Genomic DNA, 21430 nt, shown 5'->3' with positions numbered 1-21430 from the left:
ACAGTTTATTTTTTCTTTTAATTAATAGCACCCTAAATCTAGTCCAAAAAAAAAGAAGCTTTAACAAAAGCATCATCCTAGAGATGACAATCCACAATAAATCCCGGATTATATCATTCACATTGCACAAACATGCAATTTACTTGATATTCTGTGGTTTTGGCATTGAAAAAAAAGGCAGACTGTATGCCAGTGTTGACCCTGAAATTGGTCACTGATGGGACTTTGTTAAACCCTGGTACCCAGAACACATGACCCAGGTCTTCGACTAAGTACCACAGGTGCTCTTTGCGGTTATTGTTGCCATCAGCCCAAGTATAACAAACATACTTCAGTCTTTGTTAAACTTTGGTTCTGAGATTTAAGTACCGGTATCTTGAACATCCATCTATTCTTACACCTTCACTAGTAACTACCCCTCACATTTTTATAGAATTATGTCAGATAAAGTCATATTGAAAATAAGAAAATCTGTAAGCTTTAAAGTCAATTCCTCTATTTTTATCTGTACATTGCATACCCTCCTTTTTTTTTTTAATAGAGAAAAAAACAAACAGAAAAAAAAAAAGCAAAGATAAATGAGAAAGGAAAGAAAGATGACACAAGGGTCAAGAGACAGCTTCTCACATATTTCATTATATTTTGTCATAAGCTCCAACGTTTTTCAAATTAGGTGCTCAGGGGTGTCCTAGGATTTTAAGACCCTTTAAGGGACATAAATAAAAAAATAATGACCAGTAAAATGTGCTTTAATTAACACCTAAGGACTTTACAAAATATGATGGCAATTGCTGTTTGCTTATAATGTCTAATAACTTGCAATCTGTAAAGAGATAAACCATACCATAAAAGAAAAAAGTAGGCTTTATAATGGTTTTAGAATGAACATGCTGAAATTAAACATGTGAACCCTTACTTACAGGGGCTGTATTTTTTTTTTTCCGTTTTATTTCGTACTTGGGTGAACATGAAATATGCACATTGACTTTTTTATATTTACTGTTTCCAGCCAGCCCAAATTTACCAGGCTAACCTTAACAATTTTGTTGAAAAAATCATGTTGTTTACAGAGCCAAATAGCTAAAGCTCCAACTACATGCACAGCTAAAAATGTAGTGACCCCCCACATCACTTGCTCAGTTCTGATGGGCCATATTAATGCATAAGTCTCACTTCAGAAATTCCTGATTGCTCTGAGGAATCGACATCACGGGAGTTGAAGGATCAAAATCTCTGTTTTTATTGTGGTCTTTCTCCCTGTCATAGTTATTTTAAGGTATGTATATATATATATATATATATATATATATATATATATATATATATATATATATGAAAAAAAGTCTATAAATCATGTATATACTTTTTTTTAACTATCAAAAATAAATAAAGTAAGATTAACTCCAAATCCACTATAGTGTGCCTAAAAAAAGTAAGGTTAGGTAGCTAATAATTTGGTGCCATGTAAGTAACTTATAGAAGCATTTTGCCAAAAAAGTCATAACTACAGTGGTACAAATTTTCTCCCAAGCTGTGAATTATACAACCGTGAGTTTCATAGATTTGCCTTAAAATGGAAAACCACTAATTTAATCAAAAACCAACATATTTTATCTACTTAGGTTGGCTCCTAGTAAAAGTCCTTGCCATATGTACTAGTATCACAGAACACAGTAATATAAAACCACATGTCCAAAATTAGGATGTCATTGATCTTAGCAAATCATCTTAAAGCTGTTAATTTTTGTTCTAAATCTTTTGTAGTAAAGTGAATGTCCTTATTCACCAGTGAACAAAGTAAAAGAAACAAGTAAACCGATGCTCAGTAATCTGTATATTTATTGAATAAAGGCTTATAATGTCCACAGTAGAAAAATCAAAGTTATGCAATGATCATTTAATAAAATAATGGCGTGTAATAATGTTGAAAAAAAAAACTATTTCACAATTCCCGCCAATGAAAGGGTTACTAGAGAGCATAGCAAAAAATGTACAAAGCCATCTTAATATGACACCTTATCTTATGTCATCATTCACAATTGTTATAAAAGGATAATTCAGCCTCTAGCAGATGACAACGTGCCAGTCTGCGTGAGCATGTGCAACCGATACAGACAAGGAGTTATCATGCATCACTAATGAGGAAATCTCAGCCAAAGAAGTTGCTAGCAATTTTTCTACAGCCCCCAGAGCCACTGAAGATTAGACAGCGATGTTTCGTACTCTCAGCCTTAAAATGATAATAACCTGCATCCAATGAACAATCTAAAGAGCCTTCAAAGACACTTATTTCTAAGATGCCATAATAGTAAAGTCAGTTATTTGGATGCAGCTCTGGATCCGAAGTTACACTGAGATGAACATTGTGGGAAGTCACCAATTGATGAAACCTGGGAACGTTTTCTTTTTGTATACATTCCTTTTATCTGTTTTAGGTAAGTGATCACTGTAGCCAGCACTTTTACTCCGCTGCTTATTATATTATTAACTGCTGACTATTTGCATTGTGCAATATGATTATATATACCATATATGAAAAAAAAAATATATATATATATATATATATATGAAATTAATCTGTAGTCACTAGATCATGTGTACATTTGTTTTTTGTTCATATTTGGATTATAATTGATGCATCTCTCGGATGCCGATGCTGTCATGTATTAAATTGTTAGTGTATCTATCTTTTAGGTGTGTAGGCAAACACAATCTATACAATGGTTAAATCGTTTTTGGTGAGAAGCATAATTATCATATAACTGCATTGAGAAGCAGATGTGTTTTACTTTGTAGTGATACTCAGATGTGTTTTACTTTGTAGTGATACTCAGATGTGTTTTACTTTGTAGTGATACTCAGATGTGTTTTACTTTGCGGTTTACTTTCCAGGGTTTCTCTCTTCATCTTCTGGTTTAAAACCAAGAGCATCAATGTAAGTTTAGATCATTGTTGAATCTATAATTTGCTATCTATCTATCTATCTATCTATCTATCTATCTATCTATCTATCTATCTATCTATCTATCTATCTATCTATCTATCTATCTATCTATCTATCTATCTATCTATCTATCTATCTCTATCTATCTATCTATCTATCTATCTATCTCTATCTATCTAGATATCTATCTAGATATCTATCTAGATATCTATCTAGATATCTATCTAGATATCTATCTAGATATCTATACATTTGTGTCTGTGTATGTATAACATATATATAAATATATATATATATATGTGTGTAGGATTTTATATATATGTATGTGTGTACATTATATATATATATATATATATATATATATATATATATATATATATATATATATATATATATATATATATATATACAGATATATGTATGTATGTATGATAAGTATTAGAGTGCTGTAGTTATATATAAAGTGCCCCCAGATTTAGTTAGATTAGTTAATGCGGCACCAGATTTACTTAGATTAAGAAGAAATTGTATTCAGTTAAATTGTGAGGACCTAAACTGCAGCTAGAACTGATTTGAAAGAAGATATGGTTCTATCATATCTTTATATGGTCTACGCTTGGGATATCAAATAAGCCCTGTTATCTGTATTGATTGCAAGTCCTCAGCAAAAGAGACCTACGGTGCATTTGAGGACAATAATAATAATAAAAAAAAAAATATATATATATATATATATATATATGTTTATATATATTTATTAATTAGATTGTTAGTATATTTCACCAAATAACAGTATTATTCACCTAAAGCCACTGGCAAATGTAATTTTAAAGAGTGCTACAGTATATCTCTGTGTGCTTGCATAGTTTATTCCTAAACTCTACGGCGAAGTCTGCTTAGAAATAAATAGAATTTAATTTAGTCTAAAGTAAAAATGCAGGTTTGCTTTCCAAAGGCAAGGAGTTCATTCTCAGATGCACAGATCTGTGAAGCTCTCGTCAATTGTGTAAGCTGAGATCATTCACATACAAGTTACCTTTTAAATGTTAACCCAAGAAAGGCCTCTTTGATAGGTGATGGAAATCAGAAAAAAAACCTTTCCCCTAGGAATAGTGTATTCAGGTTGCTCCTGGACCTTTGAAAATACAAGATGCTTTTTGTTTTCTTCCAGAAACGGGTTTAATGCGATTCGCCAGAAAAGAGATCTCTTAGCAGCAGAGGTAGGTTATACCTTCGAGAGAGAAACTTGCCTCTGAAATGAGCCTTACTTGACAATGGGGTCTTTGTGACATGAGAGTAAATGGTAAAAGCGCGGGTAGGATCAATCTCTCTTGTGATACCTACTTTCCTGTGATTCTTTAGCTTCTGCCTGTCTCACTTATCAAGTTTTCCTGAACTCATCTCATTCTCACACAGGGCCTGTATCATCAAAAAGAGAGATAGATATTGCTTTTTATTTCATGTTGAACTTTAGGTCCCCTTTCCAACATATCCAACATCACACTAACGTATTACATGCAGGAAGAATGTGACATTCAGGTTTATTTAATAAGCACAATGAACCCTGAAGACGTGCCAAGTGCAATACTAACAAATCAGATACTGCCTTTCATCAGTCCAAAACACTCAACACAATTCTGATTATTTAGATTTTCTCACATTTATGACATTTGATCCATATTTCAAACAATGTAGAATTCATATTACCACATCCTAATTAACTAATACAATTTTAAATGATCTTTGTGAAATTAGGCTACTTGCGGCTTGTCCTTTTCTGTAAAAAAAAAGTAATTTTGGTTATATAACAGTTATTAAGAGCTTCAATGTGATCTATTTCAGTAATGATTTAAATATGTTATATATATATATATATATATATATATATATATATATATATATATATATATATATATATATATATATATATTTATATATTTATTTATTTTATATATATATATATATATATATATATATATATATATATATATATATATATATATATATATAAAATGTATATTAGAATTTAAATCATTACTGAAATAGATCACATTAAAGCTCTTAATAACTGTTATATAACCAAAAGTTAAATAAAAAAATAATTATTTTAGAAAAACATACTTTTTGTCAAAAATTAGACAGAAACTGACTGTATTAACCAAATTTACTTTTAGACAGAAAAAAAAATTGAGCCTGAGTTTGGTTGGTGCAACACAGTCATTATTGAAATACTTTATTTAATGAGCCACAATCATTTTATTGTTATAATATATGTATTCTTTTCTGTAAGGTATTTAGGTGGTTTGTATGTTATTTATGTCCTATGCTCCTACATGGACAGCTGCAGTTATTGGACTACCAGTGAATACTTAAAGTGGTACTCTAGCCCAGTGTTTCTCAACTCCAGTCCTCGGGGCGCACCAACAGGTCTTGTTTTCAGGCTTTCCATTATTGTGCACAGGTGATTTTATCAGTTTCACTGCCTTAGTAATTACCACAGCAGTTTGATCTGAGGGAAATCCTGAAAACATGACCTGTTGGTGCGCCCCGAGGACTGGAGTTGAGAAACACTGCTCTAGCCAACCATTTTTATAGAGAGTTTAAGGATCAAAACCTCTGTTAGGTTTTTATTGTGATCTTTCTTTCTGTTGCAGAAGATTTGCCTTACTTCCCATCCTGTGAAAAAGATCAATTTGGGAAGTGGAAAGGGTTAAGCCACATGCTCGTTTTTTTCCGGCAAGAACCAGCAAGAAAACTGCTGGCAGAGCTTTCTTGCTGAGTAAACCGAGCGTGTGTACGAGGCTTTCAGGTTTCTCGTCTGGAAATCTGGCCAGAATCTCGACAAGAAAAATAGAGATCATGCTCTCTATTTTCTCGTCGAGATTCTTGTCAGCCTGTTTCCCGACGAGAAACCCAAGAGTGTGTATAATTACCTGTCGCCGTAGAAACCTGCGCATGCTCGAAATGACTTTGACGCATGCGTGGTAGCTTCCACGGCATAGATAGGGTGAAGCAAGATGGCGGCGATGGCATCGAATGTGACGAGCGCTTGCTCGTCGTTCGCGATGATGTCACCGCGTTCTTGCCTTTCAAGAGAACCGCGGTTCTTTTGAAAGGTCTGTGTGTACACTCGGGTGGCAAGAGATTCTTGCCAAGAATCTCGTCGGGAAAAACAAAGTTTTTTTCCTGACGAGAGTCTTGTCCGCGTGTACGAGGCCTGAGAAACTCTGTCAGGATTTCTATTCACTTCCTGTCCAAGTGACAGTCGTCAACTAGACAGATTTTATGCATTTTACCAAAACTGCAAAAAAAATAAAAGTTTTGATTAGAGTTACTGTTACATAATAATCATATTCAATGAATTATATGGTTTGTAGGCATGAATTGTGTCTATGATATAGTAGCAACAGACAGTCCTTTACTGTTGCAGGATTAATTTATTGTTGGATGGCATTAGATACCAAAGCAATAATTTGGTGATGAGATTTGCTAATCTAAGAAGTTTATATGTAAATATTTCTAACGTTATCCACCCAATGCTACTAGTGCCATTTCTTACTAGATTTGTTTATGATAGTGTTTTATTGTGAGTGTAATTTGGGTTTGTTGTATTTTAAAATTATGAAAGCATCTTCAGTATGATTTGTTGTTGTTTTGAATTTTGTGTAGTTATATTGAGAAATTTGCATGATGATTAGTAGACGATTCAGGAATACAAGAGCGAGTAGGTGGACTACAGATCTTAAAAAGTAAATACCGGTAGTTGACTGCTGTTCCAGATGTTTGCTACCCCCCTGTGACTACACAAAAAAAATTGTATATTACACTGCAATTCCAGATATTATACTGGCTACCTTTGTGATTCATACATTTTTACGAACAGAACGTTTACATATTAATTCAAATGCTCTTGCCGAGGTCTAGCCATAGACAGGAAGGGGTCTCAGTGAGAACATGGGCCAGTAAGAGATCATGAAGGGTGAACATTGAAGTTAACCTTTCATAAGAGAAACATGGGGACTGTCCCAACTGACCTCCTAATAGCGATGTGAATGTTATAGTGACCCACTGACTTAAATACTTTCAATACTGTCACTGACTAGTATTAATTAAGCAGATCAGGAGAGTCGCCTACCTGGATGCTTTGGTTTTCTGAGTCTGGCAAAGGGCCCTTGTGCGAGAACAATTTTTGGGTCCTTCCATTTCATTAATGACCAAGCACAATACACATTTTCATGATCTAAAGATAGATAGTTATGCCTCGTTTCCACTGAGCGGATCAGTACGGTTCGGTACGCTATTTTGGGTGTTTCCATTATGAAAGTGTGCCATAAAACCGAACCGTACCGGACCATTCTGGGTCCTGCTTCAGATGTGGGGCCATAGAAAATGAAACGGTTCCATTAGGGAGGAGATGCAATACCATCCACTGATTGGTGGATGCGCTAGTCATTTTTTCTAAATCCTGTATGGTCCCTGATGGTCCGATTTGCAGTGGAAACGCTCACGAGAATATACCGGTCCATTCTAAACCGTTCCAAATCTACTGACCCGAACCGTTCCGTTCAGTGGAAACAAGGTATTAGATAGATAGATACTGTAGATAGATACTTGTAAAGAGTAGCTATCGGATTGTTCCAAATCCTCTCATCATCCACACTATACAACCAGGGTTGGATCATGAAAAGTCCTTTCACTTCCTACCCAAATAGTATAAAGAGAAAATAAAAAGAGCATTCTGCAAGGCTCTGCGGCAATCATGTAGGGAGAGAAGAAGGTGCTTGTTGCATGGTACCAGTTGGATGTTATAAACAGAATGGCAATAAGAAAAATGCCTTTTGTTTCTGGACTGCCCTAGTAGTATGCAGTGCGGATATCTGACATCAGGAGGGGGTCCTAGCACCTGTCTGATACATATCTTGTGTAATTGGACCCCTTAATTCCTGGAGGCCCTTGCGCAGCTGCACAGTTTGCACAAATGGTGTGTCTGCTTGTGCCTGGATAATTGTTCCAGGTCATGCATTTAAAGTATTGAATTAAGAGGGTCAACATGACTGGCAGGCAGCTAGCATTTCAGGAAGAAGAGGTTATCAAAGGTAGCCTTGATGTTTCTCTTGTGACAAACGCATGCTGTGAAATATTAGTTACATTTCTCCATACAAAAAAAATCAGAATGCAGCAAGTGACCTATTTCCACAGGAAGTAGAATTACGACCCGATTGTCACCAGCAACTAAATATTCTGTCATTAGACCATTTCTTTGGCCCCGTACACACGACCGAGTTTCTCGGCAGAATTCAGCCAGAAACTCGGTTCAGAGCTGAATTCTGCCGAGAAACCCAGCCGTGTGTACACTTTCGGCCGAGGAAGCCGACGAGGACCTCGGCGAGGAAATAGAGAACATGTTCTCTATTTCCTCGTTGTTCTATGGGAGAACTCGGCCCGCTCCTTGGCACGTCGAGTTCCTCGGCCGTGTGTACGGGGCCATACAATACAAATCTTTTCATAAGATTATATGTGCATTTGACAGATTTTATGTATATTATTTACCTGTAAAAGTCTCTCTTGTGAAGAAATTCAAAAGCAGGGTGCCGCCATCCAGAGGTGTATTTAGGTTTTGTGCTGCCCTAGGCCTGACTAAACTCATGCGCCCCCTAATTTAAATATGACCCACCCCTTCCTGTTTAAGACATGCCCTATCATCTGTAAACCACACCCCTTCCACTTTAGGCTCCATCTTTTCCTGTTAGAGCTCCACCTCTTCCTCTCTGTACATTAGCACACTCACGCACCATTCACTCCATACTTACATCAATCAATCCAGTTGGCTCCTGTCTAAATTGATGCCCTTACCATGTGTATGTATGAATGTGAGCCCGCCTCTGGTATGACATGCACCCGGTCTGGCCAATCACCGGCCGTTTAATGCAGGCGTCTATGCGTCAGTCGCTCCCTCCCCCTGGCCAAGTACCACGCTACAGGCCGCCACGCCGGGGGCTAAATTTATGAGGGAGCCGGAAGGTGGCCGCGGGAGCCGATTAAATAAAAGGAGGGATCAGGGGTCTTTTTTTTTCGTCCGGGGGGGCGGCTTTGGTGCCCGGCTGTGTCACCCCCCGCAAAGTGCCGCCCTAGGCCTTGTCGGCCTAGGCCAAAATACATCCCTGCCGCCATCTTGGATGCGATGTTAGCAGCCCCAGCAAACTGAAAGCTGTCATTCTATAGTATTCACCTTTCTTTTTCCAGTGACAGCTACATAAAAGGTTATGTAGTTTGCTGGGGCTGCTAACATCACATCCAAGATGGCGGCACCCTGCTTTTAAATTTCTTCACAAGGGAGGCTTTTACAGGTAAATAATATACATAAAATCTGCCAAATGCACATATGCAGAGAGAGTTGTAGGTGTTTGGCCAGCACAGACAGTAAATTAGACCCTTCCTAGAGGGACCCTTCACAGAGGGAAGGTGCTGTGCTAGTGGAATGACTAGTCAATGAATAAAAAAATAGACTATGGAAGCTTAAAAAGAACTGCAAATAAGCATTTAAAAATGTTGTGCTTTTACCTGCAAATTTTTAAGTTTTGCTTTTGTACTAGTCCCACTCTGAGAATGTTGTGCTATATTGTTCTTCTCCTATGTTTTCCTTTTGCATCTTATGCAGTCGTGCCTGTTAGTGTGTCAAAAGATGCATAACGCTGGCCATACATGGATCGAAATTTGGCCAGTCCCTACTGAACCGGGTAGATTAATTGTACCCAAGTCGATCCATCTAACGACTTGGGTACAGTCAGCCTGTTGGATTTTTTCTACATGCTATTACTGCTAGTGGCTATAGCCGCTAGCCGTAACCATTGTATACTTCCAGCCGATTAAGGCTGCCTGCTACCCCCCCCCCCCTCCCGCCAGCAGAATACAATAGCCCTGCAGGATGCATTTCACCACCTGGAAGGAAAGAAAATGGATTAATTTATGGCTTGCCTAACTCAGATAGAAACAGACAACATGGACACTGAGAGGAATAATAGCACGCGAATCCTGCATGCTTGATGTACCCAAGTTGACTGATCGATCAACTTGGTACATTCATCCTGCTCATTAATGGTTTGAATCTCGGCCGGTTTAGCAGCAACCATGTATGGCAGGCCTTACTCCCAAAGAAGTCGCTTATGTTAGGATCCTCAGACTCTGATTGACAGTGAACTTTCCGGCAATGCCACACCCTCTGACACACAAAGGATAAAGGAATATTTATTTGTGCAACACACATTAAATAAAGGAAAAGCTGCAAAGCATGCAGGGAATCTAGGAAGTTGTGAAAAGATATGGGCAGCACTCATTTAAGGGCGAATTGTGGCAGGCATTTCACTGTGTTTTCTGCTGTTGTTTCCTGTGTGTTCCTTCCACACTGCAATGTAGCCCAGAGCTGCGCTGCTGCAAAATGCAGACATGCTGCATTTTATCGTAGCGCACTGTACAGAAATGCATGGCACTATAGAGCAGTGCAGCACATTGTGATGCTGTACAGCGCAATGAATGAAATGTACTTTTGTACACTTAAAATAAAGTTTGTACAAATATAAAAAAGGGAGCTGTGTGTGGTGTGCTGAATCATGAACCACACTTTCCCCTACCGCAATCGGGAATGGACAGCTGCTGGAGGGGTAAAATGCTCCAGCAGCTGTCTGTTTCTTTTTGAATTTGTTCAAGTAAGCTGATTAGATTTATCTAATATACAGTAACTATTGTTTTATTGTTATTACAATGCTGAGGTTATAACCACAAACCACTGTAGCTTTACTGCCATAGTGCGGGCTGGCTGCGCAGAATCACGTATATATACATGATTCTGTATTTCAGGTAGGGAAAGGGTAGGGCGCCTGCCCGGTTGTGCTCTCCCTGGCTCCAGCACATGCTGACTAGCGGTTCCCGGCCAATGATTTATGGTCAGGACCCGCCGTTCATTGGAGTGAGTGACAGAAGAGAGCTTTGTGTATGTAAACCGGCATAATTCTTTGTAAAAGTACCACATAGTAAACATATTTAGGCACACATTGAACCCTTTGATTGCCCCAGATAGTAACCCCTCTCCCAGCCAGTGTCCTTAGTACAGTGACAGTGTAAAGCAGGGGTGTCCAAACTTTTTTCAAAGAGGGCCACATTTGACACATTTGATGAAGTGAACATGCTCGAGGGCCGACTATTTTGCCTGACATTCTTTGAACCATTAAAATTTGATCCAAGTGTGTTTGTCCGAGCACTAATACACTGCCCAACAAGAATTCTCTTGCCTTTGTGGCTGTGTGTGATGAAGAGATGAGCTTGGGGGTTTTATTTGGATATACTGTATATATCTCTTTTGTGGCCCCGATGAATCCCGAGCACTGCTCAGGACTAAGGATGAGTTTGGGCGTGTTATTTGGATATACTGTATATATCTCTTTTGTGGCCCCAACGAATCCTCAGCGCTGCTCAGGACTAAGGATGAGCTTGGGCGTGTTATTTGGATATACTGTATATCTCTCTTTTGTGGCCCCAACGAATCCCAGGCACTGCTCATGGACTAAGGATGAGCTTGGGCGTGTTATTTGGATATACCGTATTTATCAGCGTATAACACACACAGGCTTACCATTGCCATCAATGCAGCCTTACCATTGCCATCAGTGCAGCCTGATCAATGCCCATCTGCAGCCTCGGAGGGGACAGGTAGGGGGAGGGACAAGTGCCGTCAGATTAAAAACAGGAGAATTTCTCGTTTACTCGATGGCCTCTTTAATACAAAGCCCCACCTCCTATGATAAACAGAACAGTCATGCAATGGCATTCCAGGAAACAGGACGCCACCGAGTAAACGGGAGATTCTCTTCATGTAATCTGACAGCGCACATCCTGTCCCCTCCGAGGCAGCTCCGATAAATACGGTATATATCTTTTGTGGCCCCCAGGGCACAGGGCACATGTGAGGCTGCAATGGCTATATATATATCCAAATCCCCAGGGGGGCCATATTAAATCACCAAGGGGGCTGCAATTGGCCCCCGGCCGGACTTTGGACATGCCTGGTGTAAAGTATTAGCACTAAACCTTATTTTCACTGGAGATGTCAGTGACAGTTAGCCATTTCTCATAAAGTGTCAGTTAGTGTCAGATTGCTCACCGTCCCACTATAAGTCGCTGATCACTACCATCACTAGTATAAAAAGAAATGACTAAATAAAAATTACAGTATATAACTTTCACACAATATACACTTATTGTTTTTTTTTGTTTTTTTTTACCAGACAATGTAGCAAAATACATTTTGGCCTAAATGTGTGAAGAAATTAGATTTTTGTAAATGTTTTCATTGGATATGTTTCATAGCAGAAAGTAAAAAATATAGTTATTTTTTACATTCATGTTTTTTTTTTGTTTAGAGTGAAAAAAACAAACAAAAAAAACAGTGGTGATCAAACACCACCAAACAAAAGCTCTATTTAGGGGATTTTTTTTAATATAAAATTTGCATAGAACAAATGCATAATTGCGCAATCGCCAGTTAAAGTAGTGCAGTGCAGACTAGCAAAGGGGTAAAATCTTCCGGAGCTGAAGTAGATAAAATTAAAGTGTATTCTGTGATTGCAGAACTGCTTTGAGACGATTAACTGTAAAATATTCCAGAATCTGGGTAGACTGCGTTTCGGTATATACTCAGCCATAGTCTCCATTGTCTTCCAAGATAAGGGGCGGACTGACCATTCGGGCACTTCGTCACTACCCGAGGGCCCCATGCCACTAGGGGGCCCCATCAGGGTTGCCAGCCTTAGTAAAACCAGGGACAGTATGTAAAAATCTCAGTTTAAAAAAAAAAAATCCAAGATTATAGCTGCCCCACCTCTCCAGTACCTTTTAGTGTGTGTATGTGTATTCTGTGTGTATGTATACTTTGGGGCAGATCTACAGAGCGAGTACGCCGGCGTATCTACTTTCAAATTTCCTGCGTCGTATCTTTGGTTTGAATCCTCAAACCAAGATACGACGGCATCTGGGTTAGATCCGACAGGCGTACGGCTTCGTACGCCTTCGGATCTTAGATGCAATACTTCGGCGTCCGCTGGGTGGAGTTCTCGTCGTTTTCCGCGTCGAGTATGCAAATTAGCTATTTCCGACGATCCACGAACGTACGCACGGCCATCGCATTCTCTTACGTCGTCTCTAGTCGGCTTTTTGCGGCGTATAGTTAAAGCTGGTGTTTTGCGGCGTATAGTTAGACTTGCCATGTTAAGTATGGCCGTAGTTCCCGTGTTTATTTATTTATTTATTTTTTTTGCGTAAGTTGTCTGTGAATCGGGATGGACGTAATTCACGTCTATGTTTAAAAAAATGACGTCCTTGCGACGTCATTTAGCGCAAAGCACGGCGGGAAATTTAGGGACGGCGCATGCGCAGTTTATTTGGCGCGGGGACATGCTTCATTTAAATGAAACACGCCCCCTAATCGCCGATTTGAATTACGCGCCGTTACGCCGCCAGAGATAGACTACGCCGCCGTAACTTACGGTGCGAATTCTTTCAGAATTTTAACCGAGGACAAGTAAGTCACGGCGGCGTAGCGTATCTCTGATACTCTGCGCGGGTGCAGATCTCTGTGGATCTGCCCCTTTGTGTGTATACTGTGTGTGTATATTGTGTGTCTGTGTGTGTATACTTTGTATGTATACTGTATGTGTGTGTGTGTGTATATACTGTGTGGCCCCATAATCTCCCATTGCCCGGGGCCCCATAATCTTCCATTGCCCGGGGCCCCATAATCTCCAATTGCCTGGGGCCCTATAATCTTCTATTGCCTGGGGGCCCCATGAGTTGTCAGTCCGCTGCTGTCCAAGATAGCCCTGAATGTTTTTCTTTTCCACCTGAAGCATCCTCATTTTTTTTTTTTGCCAGTTACTGTTTTCAGCGTTGGTTCAATTAGTACAGGCGGTAAACAGCTACAAAAGAAATCAATGCACCATACATTGCACAAGCTGCAGGCAAACAGCTAAATACAAAGATGACATTTGCTGTTTTACCTGTCTAAGTATTTGCACTTTTTTCCATCCAGTCCTGATATTTACCCAGCCCAGTGACACAACACAGCACAGTCAGGTCATAAAGTCATAAACTGTAAAAAGAGTACAGTGATGTCCTCTCTCCACCTTCAGCATGCTGACAAGACAGTGAAAAAGCAGCAGAAAACAGATGAGGTAACCTATCTGTTCGCTCTGTTCTCTTCTCCAATCAGCATGTTCCTTGTTAGCACATTTGCTTACAGCACACCTTTAACGGACCGCCTGGCACCCCGCCTGGGTGCCTCCACCAAGCAGTGCCACCTGCCCTCTAAACCCTTCCAGTAGAGTGATAGCTAATACCAACCCTTTACCCCAAGCATCGTACGCAGACAAGATGTTGAGGTACAAACCAAAGGAATTACTGTTTATTGAACAGAAATACAGGTTTTTATACAGTTCATACAATTGGGGCAGCCACCACATGAACAATGCAAACTTCAAACAGCAATCCAATTAACAGTGATCTAATTAAACATTTAACTAATTAACCAGTATGCTAATTTACAGCTAGGCACCTAGACAAGCCTTGATTAGTCGGGGATTGCCCATCAGACAATCCGGCAACAGCTGCAAATAAAAAATAAATAAAAAAGAAAACACTGAAACAATCCTAAAATAGATTAGAATTGATTGCAGCACTGTGCAATAAACAAAACAGTGCTCCAAAACAGAAAAAATCAATTAACCACACAATCATAAAGTGACAACTTAAAAATAAAAAAATAAAAAGTTCATATCAATATAATATATAACCTCCAGGGGCGTACCTAGAGCATTTGGCACCCGGGGCGGATCCAATATTTGGCACCCCCCCACGTTAAAATGTAAAACACCCCACTGTGCCCCCTGCATACCTCTGCATCCTTCAATATATTTTTGTTACTACTGTGTACCCCTCTCCACAACTGCACCTCTGGACCACTTTACATTGCACAGCACCCCGCACCTCTGGACCACTTTACATTGCACAGCACCCTGCATCACTGGACCCCTTTACATTACACAGCACCCTGCACCTCTGGACCACTTTACATTGCACAGCACCCCGCACCTCTGGACCACTTTACATTGCACAGCACCCTGCATCACTGGACCCCTTTACATTACACAGCACCCTGCACCTCTGGACCTCTTTACATTACACAGCCCCCTGCATCACTGGACCCCTTTAAAATTACACAGTACCCTGCATCACTGGACCCTTTAAAATTACACAGCACCCTGCATCACTGGACCCCTTTACATCTCACAGCCCCCTTCACCTCTGGACCCTTTTACATTACACAGCACCCTGCACCTCTGGGCCCCTTTACATTACACAACACCCTGCACCTCTACATTACACAGCCCCTGCACCACTGGACCCCTTTACATCACATAGCCCCCTGCACCTCTGGACCCCTTTACATTACACAGCACCCTGCACCTCTGGACCCCTTTACATTACACAGCACCCTGCATCACTCGGCCCCTTTACATTACACAGCACCCTGCATCACTGGACCCCTTTACATCTCATAGCACCCTGCATCTCTGGACCCTTTTACATTGCACAGCACCCTGCATCACTGCACCCCTTTTACATTACACAGCCGCCTGCACCTCTGCACCCCTTTACATCACATAGCCCCCTGCACCTCTGGACCCTTTTACACTACACAGCCCTCTGCACCCCTTTACATTACACAGCACCCTGCATCACTGCACCCCTTTTACATTACACAGCCACCTGCACCTCTGGACCCCTGCATGTTACACAGACCCCCTCAGTGCAGACACCCCCCCTCAGTGCAGACACCCCCCCTCAGTGCAGACACCCCCCCTCAGTGCAACCCCCCCTCAGTGCAAACCCCCTCGGTGCAACCCCCCAGTGCAAACACTCCCCTTAGTACAAACCCCCCCTCAGCGCAAACCCCCCTTAGTGAAAACCCTCTCAGTGCAAACACCCCCTTAGTACATCCCCCCCACCCCTTCAGTGAAATCCCCCCAGGTGCAAACACCCCCCCTCCCCATTCAGTACCTCAGATCATCGCAGGCAGCGCCACGGCACATGGACAGAAGGTCCCCTCGGCCCCTCCCCCTCTGTACACACAAACAGAGAGGAGGGGGCTGTACCTGTGTGCCGACTGCCGACCACCGCTAACAGCCCGTGGCTGTGAAAGGAGGGGATGGATGGTGCTGCGGTGTCACCCCGCAACCCCCCTCCTCTTGTACCACGGCACTCCGATTCCGCGGCGCTCATCGCTGCAGTCGCAGGGGGGGGAGCCGCCCCCCCCACATGTCAGCTAAAAAAAACAAAAAAATTATTATAATTGTTTTTTAAATCGGGATGGTGTCACCCCTCTAGTGGGTGTCACCTGGGGCGGACCGCACCCCCCGCACCCCCCTAGGAACGCCTCTGATAACCTCCAATCTCCCATGTGTTCTAATGCAATATAATTGTGCAAAAATGTAAATGAAATCAATAATCCAAAATTCATAGAATGCATTAGTAGTTCAGAAGAAGCCCATGTACTTTTTGGAGCTAATGCTCAAGTGTTCAAATGTGCAATGTTCAGGTGCCGTCTGTTATATTGTGTGAGCAAAAATAGGCAAATGCTGCATTATGCAGTCAAAGGGTTTCTGGACCCGGCCCTATTCCATGCTCTGACCAGGAGACGCAGGCAAAATGCCTTCCATGGCCCACAATCAATGGGTAGACGGCTAGCCCATATTCCCTTCCAAAAGCCCTTGTTCCGGTTTGGTTTGTCTCAACACTTATTCTGATTGCTGCTATATAGGCAATGGAAAAGGCTGATACCAAGACAAATTCAGATACCTAAACTTGTTGCAATTAAAAATGCATTTAATCATCTATTAAACAAATACAGAGCTGCATTCATTTGTGGCTTTTATATCTTCCTGGTGTTTGGCTTTATGAACATTCTGAATTAATTGGTTATTGTCAGAGTTCTATTTGTGACCTAAAGTTTATTTGTAACATCCAATGTATATAAGACAACAGAGAGGCAACATAGTCGCAGTGTCCTGCATTGTTTGTAATACTGGTGATGACATTAAAGTGATTGTAAACCCTTTACAACCACTTTTTGCTACGGGTAAGCCTTTAATAAGGCTTACCTGTAGCTACCCCGTATATCTCCTAAACCTGGTTTAGGAGATATCTCCTGTATCTGCATGTGCTGACGTCATCGGCACGTACGTGCCGTTCCTTCAGTGAGTGTGCCGTTACCGGTGGCTCCCGTGCGCATGCACGGGAGTGACGTTATCACGGATCTGGCCAATCACAGCGCTGGAGCCTGCAATACCTGGAAGTACAGATTTGACTGGAGTTTTTGTTTACTGATTGTACCAGTGAGCTGCTTATGGGCTGAATAGTTCATATTTGGCAGTGATCGCTGTAAACATGGGCAAAAGAAAAGGTTGCCATCAATTATATAGGTATTAAAAACAAAATAAATCATTATACGCGACCAGTGTTTTGATATAATGGCTGTAAATGACAAAACTGCCACTGGATATAACTGACTTTCTTTCCTGTACTTTATACCAATGTCTTATTGTGCCTGCAGTGATAACTGATCATTATTAGCTTAGTATTTTTTGGTTGTGAGGACTAACGATCTTCCATTTTCTACTCAAACCTCCAAAATGAAACTGAACTGTAGCACGGTGGTCAAGACCATACACTTTAACAGGACAGGTTCCACTCAGAACAGGCCTTACCATGGTCGACCAAAAAAGTTGAGTGCGTGTGTTTAGCGTCATGTATGGCCTAGGCAACCAAGATTTCTTTCTGTATGCTTTACAGGTCAAATCTCAGCCTGTTCAGCAGTGATTGGCCGAGATTTGATTCATCCATAGGCAGGCTGGTTTTACCCGAGTTGATCCGTTGACTGACTTGGGTTAGAAGAAAGGAAGGAAATTTTTTTTATATTATATGGGCTACTTTGCTCTAGTCAACTTATGAGGTGTTTTTAGAAGTCTAGACATGAATCTCAGGAGGCTTACAATGTTTCTATCTGTTTGCTGTGTGTCTGTCTATTAAGTTTAGCTGTTGTGTCTAGTTTATATCAGTAATGGTGTGCAATCAATATATTGCATGATTCTCTCATTAGTTAGAAAGTTAATAAAACTATTTTATAAAATATGTAATTACAACACACCTTTTACTACTGGTAAGCCTATAATAAGGCTTGCCTGTAGCTACCCTGGATATCTCCTAAACCTGAATGGTTTAGGAGATATCCCCTGTATTTGCATGTGACAATGTCATCGGCACATGTGCACTGAAGCAAACTGAAGCAATGGCCGCTGCTTCAGTGAGTGTGCCGTTTCCGGCGCGGGAATTACATCATCGTGGCTCTGGCCAATCACAGCACCGGAGCCCGCCATACCGGGAAGTAACAGGGCTTCGATCTCAGGTAAGTAATTCATAATGAGCTAGTCAGCTAGTATGCCTTTGTCTTGCAGTTTTTTTTGTCCTAGTGTTTACAACCACTTTAAGGGGTCTTGACAAAATACTTAATATTATCACAAGCCAGACGGTGGATGAAGCCTTCCTTTTAGTTACACAAAGCCACAGGTTTTTCATTATGTAACATTACAACTTTCTAGACCCTGGTATCCTAACAACCAATGACATCATCAGTTAATAAGTAGGATGTTTGTTGCCTCTACAGCAGTGATGGCGAACCTTGGCACCCCAGATGTTTTGAAACTACATTTCCCATGAGTGCCAAGGTTGGCCATCACTGCTCTACAGCATCCTTGTTTGACCCTTCTGTGCCCCTCTACCTCAGAAATCGGGGTCACATTAGCTGACTAATGGAGAGAAAATGAGGGAGAAGAGAAACATTGGAATACTAGTCAGTACCAGTGTGCAAAAGTGTATTTGCTTTGGAAGAATACATCACCTCTAAAGTTGGGTGTCCTACATGTGGATGTTGCTGCATTATAATAGCTGCAAGCTATTATAATAGTTTTTACATTTTAGAATGGGGTGCCTTGAGATTGTCTATAATTTTAAAGGGTGCCTTGACCGAAAAAAGGTTGAGAAACAGAAACATTGCCTTAGAAGAGCATCTAATGATGTCATCTCTTAATCTTAGGGTAATGGAACAACTTTTTCTGGAGCCCGCAGGCTCCCCCCTCACACCGATGTTCCACATTCAGGTAAGAGATGCAGACACTTTATTAATGTTGTAGATTTTTTCACAAAAAACCCTTACCTGTGTTTAGCTGTCTGAGCAAATGCAACTCAATCTGCAGTCTGGTTATAGATGAATGACCAAGAACGATCCTTTTTTTTTCTGTACATGTGAGAGTTTATGTAGGCTGCCGTGTATGCTGCCTATGAATATGAATTGGTAACTAAATGCAATGTTCATCTTTGACTGCAGAGTCCTGCTCACATGGCTGCCTTAATGGAGCACTTTGTACAGAAGCAGGTTTGTGTGACTGTGACACCTTTCAGGCACAAGGAAACAGATGCCAGTACGGTATGACTATCTTTAATATTTTGTCATTTTTCTTGTTTGACTTTCTTTTATGTTGTCACTAGGACAGAAGGTGAGGAATAATTGTCCCCAGCAAGGACACAACAGCAACCAACCTGGCAAGGATTTACCCTTCCCCAATTTAAAAAATATTTGGGGATTAAATTCCACTTACCAGAATGTAATGCCTCTTTATTACCAAACATTTATTTTTATTTTTCAGCATTATGATGATTTGATTGAACAAATTGAGCTTTACTTTGGTGGTATTGCTGTTTTTTTATACTATAAAAAGTAAAAAAAAAAGGCTATAAACAGATAAAACCTGTTTTCCTTACCTTTCAATAAAATATAAATTTGCATAGTAGCCCATTTGTGTCACTTTCCTGAAACCGAAGCCTGCGATGTCCCTGATTTCCTCACCTCCACAAAGCATCCATCTTTCACCCTCTTTCTTCCGGGTATCACTGCTCCGGCGCTGTGATTGGCCGGAGCTGCTAGTCACAGGCCAATCTCCTTTAGAAACGTCACGATCATCGTTTCTAAAGGTTTCTAAAGTATGCCGTTGTCTACGGCGCATACTCGCTCCTGTGCCCCACTCTGTGTGTCCATGAGACCCTGTCCCTGCTCCCCCTCACTGGCTGTGATTGACAGCAGCGTGAGCCAATGGTTCCTGCTGCTGTTTCTCAGCCAATGAGAAGGCCGAGACCCAGGAGATTGGCTGCTCTCCTATACATTGCTGGATCGAGATTAGGCTCAGGTAAGTATTGGGGGGGGGGGGGGGGGCTGCAGGGGAGTTGCATATTGACGTTTTTAAGCTTAATGAATGAAGGTAAAAAACCTTTAGGCTTTACGACCACTTTAAAACTAAGCAAGTGAGGACTCTCCCCTTCCATCTCCACCTGCCCTGACAATTATTTATTCAACCGCTATCCAGCCTGGTGCTCAAAATGACTAATTTCTAGACCCTACTGTACCAGTTTATTATTATTGTTGACAAAACTGCTTCTACTTATCTGGATCCCCAAAAAGTATGGTCAGTTCTGCTCACTTGTGCTCTGTTGTACAACAGAACACCCTCCTAAGCTCCATATCATAGGGGGAATTCTGTAGTTCCCAACACTGCTTGGGATTTCAGTGCAGCAGAGTACATAGGAAGTTAGACACTCATTGGATTTCTAACAGATCAACAAGCATTTTCTGTAATTTCAACATTCATTTTTAAAGGACACGTTTGGGGTTACTAAAAAATAAACATACATACCCACTTCTATGCTGCAGCATCACTGTGATGCTGCAGCTGTCTCCTGCTGGCTCTGATGCTGCAGTTGTCCCCTGCTGGCTCTAAGACCAAGAACTGAGTGATCACATGACTGCTGATCGCTCAGTTCTCGGTCAGTTCTGAGCGATGACTGTCAGCTATCGGCTTATTCTGGGTCACAGGAGAGCGCACTCCTGTGACCCACAAGGGAAGCTTTGGCCATACTTCTCTTAAAACATGGGGGAATGTACATGTTTTGCCAACTTGACCGTTGATGAAATTCTACTAAATATTCTGGGATCGTACTGTTAACTATCTATATATTTGCTATAAATGGTAAGTTTTATCTTCAAAATCTATAAGCTCACTATGAAACTACTCAATTTTCTACTGCAGTCAAGCAGGCCCGTAGTCTCTGTACTATGGGATATATTTGACACCTCTTTAATTTTACCTCTTACTACAGCTTCCTATTTTCTTCATAAAATATGGTAGGCGTAAAATACCACTGGACTCCTATATTTCTCAGAACAAACTTCAGTTCGTAAGGTAATATGAGCAGTGTGAAGGAGGTCCTCATTTTGTTTGCTAGGACACTATGGAAATTCCTCCATATTACAGCATAGACCCGAGACCCAATCAA

General features: G+C 40.8%; 1 protein-coding gene across 1 annotated transcript in view; it reads left to right on the top strand.

Moving 5' to 3' along the window:
- Positions 1–1485: 1485 nt before the first annotated feature.
- Positions 1486–21430, top strand: part of OTOGL (otogelin like) — a 218400-nt gene continuing 198455 nt past the window's right edge. Inside the window, exons 1-5 of the mRNA XM_040344209.1 lie at positions 1486–2435; positions 2893–2935; positions 4116–4164; positions 19140–19203; positions 19431–19529. Coding sequence (XP_040200143.1) covers positions 2327–2435; positions 2893–2935; positions 4116–4164; positions 19140–19203; positions 19431–19529 — 364 coding nt within the window. The 5' untranslated portion in view covers positions 1486–2326. The remainder of the gene's footprint in view (positions 2436–2892; positions 2936–4115; positions 4165–19139; positions 19204–19430; positions 19530–21430) is intronic.

Source organism: Rana temporaria, chromosome 3, assembly GCF_905171775.1.
Source record: "Rana temporaria chromosome 3, aRanTem1.1, whole genome shotgun sequence".
Lineage (NCBI taxonomy): Eukaryota > Metazoa > Chordata > Amphibia > Anura > Ranidae > Rana > Rana temporaria.
This window is presented reverse-complemented; position numbering and strand designations above follow the sequence as displayed.